General features: G+C 42.0%; 1 protein-coding gene across 1 annotated transcript; it reads right to left on the reverse strand.

Annotated features, from left to right (window-relative positions):
* Nucleotides 1-4,573: 4,573 nt before the first annotated feature.
* On the reverse strand, nt 4,574-5,818 carry LOC110870669. The gene has a single exon (XM_022119846.1). The coding sequence runs from the start codon at nt 5,816-5,818 to the stop codon at nt 4,574-4,576; it is 1,245 nt and encodes a 414-aa protein (XP_021975538.1).
* Between the last annotated feature and the right edge of the window lie 346 nt (nt 5,819-6,164).

Raw genomic sequence — 6,164 nt, forward strand, 5'->3', positions numbered from 1 at the left:
ACCGCACTGGCCATGCACCATCTTATATCCATTAGTTCCATCTCCTCGGGGTCTAATTGATCATAATCTTCTTTCGTCAAATTGGTATTACCAATATTCCCTACAACGAGGCTTTCATACGATTCAAGTACAGATGCCAAGAAAACCATCTGTTGTTTTGCCGACTCTTCGCTGAAATTCTGCCCATTCTTCAAATCAACTGCGATATTACACTGGAATAGATTCTTTGAAATAGATTGGTCTGAAGCGTTTGAAGAAGATCCACTGTGAAAACCACTGTGAAGACTTTCATTGTTCACTGAGCTTGAACTTTCTGCAGAAAACGCTATTCTTGGAGATCCAGCCTGTGGTGCATTTCCTCTGTAGTAAAGTTCCACATTCTGCTGATAAGCTGGACTGTTGACTTTGGATCTTTTTATCTCCAACTCATGGCTTTCAAGCCTTCAATCAGCAAATCCACTTTTAAATCATCAGACTTGATTGTATTTTTTAGCATTAAAGCGAAGTATTGCCAATCTTGATCATTGGGCAACGAATCAAACAATTTATCCACCATCTCCTCTTCAGAATATTTGATTTCGTGTCTGGCTAACTCCATTTTTAGATGTCCGAATCTCTGATCATTTTACAAACAGATTCATTTTTCATACAACTGAATAAATCAAACTCTTTACGCAACAATTTCTTTTTGTTTTTGATAATTTCATTACTCCCTATACACTTTCTCCCTAACGCTTCCCACAAACTCTTTGAAGTTTTCTCTTGTTCAAGTAACGAGATAATATCCTCTCTCACTGACTGTTTGATTAATGTGATCATTTTATATTCAGCCACAACATTTTTTATGTCTATGTTTGTGAAATCTTTTGGATCTATTAACACTCCTCCCTCTTTCACTGGTTCAATGTATCCATTTGTCAATTTTAACCAGCTTTCGGGAGCAAAAGCTTTTATCCAACCCTCAAATCTGTTTTTCCACCAGTTATAGCCTTCAACTTTCATTAGCTTTGGTGGCTTCTGTTGGCTTCCGTACATGTTCTCAAACTTCAAATTCTCCGAAATCTCTCTTGAATATTCTTTCAACTCAGATCTTCTATCTGTCGATTCGGAAGTGAACGCGTTGTAAAATGTGTTGTAGAACTCTTCACCGTTGCTTGACATCTTTACTAACCTGAGAGCAACCAAACAAACTCAATCAATTTAAACAATATCAAGTAATCTGAAATACACTGTGAAGAAACACTAGATAAATGGTCGGAACCGAGATATCTAGGGGGTTTGAATCCGCATAAAAAGGTTGGTTTCCACTCGATTGATTCAGATTCGATTGATCTTCTTCTCTGACAACTCTGCAAAAAAGAGCACTGTTAGCCTCGCCAAGGGGAGAAAGGGGGTTCTCTCCTTGACCCGACTCCGGTGTGAGAATAAGTATTGGTAATGAAGAAGAAGATGTATTTGTAAGTGTGAATAACTTGGATTCATACCTGGGTTCTTTCTCATATTTATAGCCGGGAGTCGTTTTACGCGGGAAAACCCGTTAGTGAAAAGTTGACGGAAGATGCTAACCCCGTAAGCGGTTACACTCCCTTCCGTCAAACTTCTTGATCCGGTGTTAGAGCACACGGATCGTGACTTAGATCGAAGGCTGGGGATTTGCCATGTGTAAAGTGATTAAGTGGAGATTACTCTCCAATTGCATGCTTCTGTTGTGAATTCAGAGATGCACGAGATGGTGACACGTGTCCAGACGGTTGTAACCGTCTTGGTGGTGCACGATCGTATTTCTTCTAGAAGATTACTGTTGTAATCTAGTGTGGCACCTTATCGTGTGGAGACAGGTGAATAAATAAATCCCAAGTCTGGGTAAATAATATCCAAGTCTGGATATAAAGGCGGGAGTATTCATCTTAGGATTTTCATCCTTTGTTTATGGGAGGAAGCGCAAGGGTTTATGATTTCCTTTGGGCGCGCAAGTGTTTGACAGTTTGACTGTTCTTTAAATCTCTGTTTGTGAGACCAGTGCACGGCCGCGCAAGGTATAAGGTTGATCAGTAAGGTTTTGGTATGGTCCTTAGCGCTTTTTATGGGGTTTTTGGGACCTTACCCCTTCAAGTCCCCCCAGTCTAGTGTTGTACTTATGCGAGTAAGTGGAGCACTGGACTTATTAAGAGGGAACTGCTTTTAGGCGTGGAAACAACGAATCTTCGATGAGAAGATTTGAATTTGTTAAAGGGGGAGGTTTTTTTTTAGAGAAAATTGTTGTTCTTTTTGAAAATCATGCCGTGACGTATAATGACGTAAGTTGGTAGTAAAAGTGGGTATTTGCAAGAGTTTGCCTTCTTTTATTGGGATATGTAACGGCGTTTGTCAGATTTCATTAATGGAGATATGACTCCTGTTCCTGTAGCGCCGTTTGGATGTGATATTTTCTGACAGTTAATCATGATGATTAAGCTTCCTCGAGTTGGGTTCTTCTATATATATATACGTTTAAGGCGCCTTGCCTTTTAGTTTTTTTGGTAGAGAAGATGAAACGTTCTTACCATACTCGTCGTTTGCTGGAGGTTTTTAGGATTTACGAGGCTGCTGAAGGTCTCGTGTTTCTTTCTTGTTCACCGCCTCTTATTGCTACTATGGTGAAGAAGCCGATCGAACCTGTTTCTCCGGCGACTGTTGGTTTCGGCTGCAAGGTTCCTCAACACAAAGTTGTCATTGATGATGGTGGTACTCTGCTGGATGCTGACGACTTAACAGCTCGCTTCCCAATCCTCCAGAAAGGAGGGTGTCGGCTGGTATATCAACGCCGGAAACCTCGTCGGTGCGGGCAGGTGCCTGCCATTGATGATGTTTCCGATGTTGGTTAAGTGTTTAACTTTAGGACTAGCTCTCGTCCCTTTTTTGTAAATCTGAACAATTTTTTTGTGAAGATCATTGCCATGATCTTGTTAAGTGTTTGTGCTATACTTTTTGTGTATATTTTTTATGTAATCCTATCGTTGTGGTGTTTGGTTTGTATGTTTGGATTACAATGTGTTGCATGTTTCTTAATTACTTTGATTAGTTAGAGCGAATGAGAGATGGTATTGTGCTCATGTGTGAACGTTTGTCCGGAATATGCGCTTATGCTGCGCTTCTTTTTTTTTCCAAACTGTTCATGAGGTGTACAATGTTTACCATATTGTTTTCGCACAAACCAAAGGAATTTCATGCAATTTGTAACAAACAGTAACATGAAAATAGTGTTTGTATTAATGAAGCGTAAGGCTTACAATACAAAAATAGGAAATACATTGCCTGTGAGTGAGTTGTCCTACATGTAACACCTGCGCAACTGCTGTGCGTTCCAGGTGCGGGGAACTAGAGTCCCATCAATCCTTTTTAGGGTATATGCCCCCTTGCCTAGGACTTTATTGATGATGTATGGCCCTTCCCATCTTGGGGCCAATTTGCCCGGTTTTTCCGCATTTGATGCTTCGTTGTCGCGCAAGACAAAATCACTAGGGACAAAAGTACATACACGTACGCGTGCATTGTAATATTTTTCGAGTTTGGATTTGTACCTTGCTTCAGTGATGGCGGCGTTCTCGCGCCATTCTTCAAGAAGGTCTAAATCCATTCTTCGCTCTTGCTCATTGTTCTGCTTCTCTATGGCTATCATGCGCGGTGACGGAAGACCAACTTCGGCTGGGATTACCGCTTCTGACCCATAAACCAGGCTAAATGGGGTTTCTCCCGTGCTAGTCTTTGGGATTGTTCGATGTGCCCATAGGATGCTGGGGAGTTCATCAACCCATCCCCTGCGCGCTGTCCCAAGTCTCGCTTTTATGCCGTCAACGATCTGTTTGTTTATACTTTCTACCTGACCGTTTGCTTGTGGGTGCGCGACGGAGGCAAAATGATGTTCGATCTTCATTTCTTTGAACCATTTTTTAAGATCTTCTGAGGCGAAGTTTGTGCCATTGTCAGAGATAATGCGCAATGGTAACCCGAATCTGCAAATAATATGTTCCCATATAAATTTGCGGATTACCATTGCTGTGGTTGAGGCCAAAGCTTTGGCTTCCACCCATTTGGTGAAGTAATCGACCGCAACGATGATGAATTTTACTGCGCCTGGCACGTCAGGAAATGGGCCAACAAGATCGATGCCCCATTGTTGAAATGGCCATGCGGATATGACTGGTACTAGCAAATTTTTTGGCCGGAGTGTCTTTGGCGCGTGACGTTGGCATGATGTACATTTCCGCAAGATTTCTACCGCATCTACGTGCATTCCTGGCCAATAATATCCTGCGCTCATTATTTTGGCTACTACCATACGCGGACCAGCATGTATTCCGCACAATCCTTCGTGGATTTCTCTGATTAGGTATTGCGCATCTGTCTTGTCAACGCACCTGAGTAATGGTCCCATGAATGTCTTTCTGTATAGAATACCGTCTCCCATTTCGTAGTTTATTGCTTTATTCTGAATTTTCTTGGCTTCTGATTTTTCTTCCGGGAGTTTTACGTGTTGAAGGTACGAAATGATCGGGGACATCCACGACGGACTGCCGATCTCTATGATGTTGACTTATTTGCGAGGAACAGAGGGATTGGACAGTACCTCTATGCGCACTTCTTTTGCTAAGTGTTTGAAGCTAGTTGCGGCCAATTTGCTTAATGCGTCCGCATGTTTGTTTTCACTTCTGTTTATATGATTAACCCTGAATGTCTGGAATTGGCTGATCAATGCCCGAGCTTGTTCAAGGTATAATGCCATAGCTTCTCTTTTAGCATCATGATGGCCATTAACTTGCTCGGCCACAAGCTTTGAATCGACGTTGGCTTCAAGGTTTTTTGCTCCCATTTTAAGTGATAAGCGGAGACCTGCCAAGAATGCTTCATATTCAGCTTCGTTGTTTGTGCTTCGGAAATCCAAGCGTATAGCATATGTAAGTTCGTGATCATCGGGACTGACTAATCGAAGGCCTGCGCCGGCTCCGTCGTCATTGGCTGCTCCATCTGTGTGTAGGGTCCATACCCTATCATCGAAAACAGGAATAGGGTTCTGGATCGCCTCGCACTCTTGAACTTTGTCAATGGGAACTTCTGTGGCAAGGTCTGCTAGAACTTGCCCTTTAATTGCTGGTCTTGGTCTATACAAGATATTATAACCCCCCAGCTCAATGGCCCATTTAGCCATCCTTCCCGCCACATCAGGCTTGGCTAAGATTTGGCCTAAATGATAATTGGTGAGAATTATATAGTAAATTGGAGTCTGAATGTTTTCTCGCTCTACCATCAATACTGCACCTACCGCTACTTCCGCCGCGGATAGGTATAAAATCAATGGTTCTTTTTCTTTAGGCGCAGTTAGCATTGGCAGCTGAATTAAATATTCTTTAATTTGTTTGAATGCTGCTTCCGCTTCGGGTGTCCACTGAAAGTCGGTTTTCTTTGCACAATTTCGCAGCGTGCTGATGAATGGGTAAGACTTTGCCGCATGATTAGCCAAGAATCTGTTCAAGGCCGCTAAGCGCCCGGCGAGTCTTTGCATTTCTTTAATCGTTGCGGGTGATGGCATTAGCTGAATGGCCTGGACTTTTTCTGGATTCACTTTAAACCCATCTCTTGTGACTATAAAGCCCAAAAATTTTCCCTCCTCCATGCCCAAAGAGCATTTTGTTGGATTCAGTTTCAGGTTTACGTTGTGCAAAGAGTTGAACGTGCGCTGAATATTGCCAAGCATTGTGTCTTCCTCGTGGCTCATGATGACGAGGTCATCCATGTATACCTCGACTGTCTTGCCAATGTCGCCTCTAAAAACTGCGTCCATCATGTGACAACTCGAATTTCCAAGATTCCTATTTCGCATTTATTGCACGTTCTTGTATTGTTTAGTTGATTATTTGCACAATTAATTGCTATGGAATTATATACGTTTTGATGCAATGAATCGTATTGTGTGATTGCGCATAGTTGTTTATTAATTGTGAAAGACTTGGTAAATATATGAACTTGGTGGTGAAACTGTGAAACTGTTTGAGATGGTGTGCATGTGTAAAATATGATACTTAGGGAGGTAGAGGGTAATTAGTGAAAGTCTAGAGATACTTAACCCTAATCCCTTTCACTAATCATTTTCACAAGAAACAAAAGCACGTAGTTCACATTCTATTCTC

The sequence above is a fragment of the Helianthus annuus genome, chromosome 8, assembly GCF_002127325.2.
Source record: "Helianthus annuus cultivar XRQ/B chromosome 8, HanXRQr2.0-SUNRISE, whole genome shotgun sequence".
Lineage (NCBI taxonomy): Eukaryota > Viridiplantae > Streptophyta > Magnoliopsida > Asterales > Asteraceae > Helianthus > Helianthus annuus.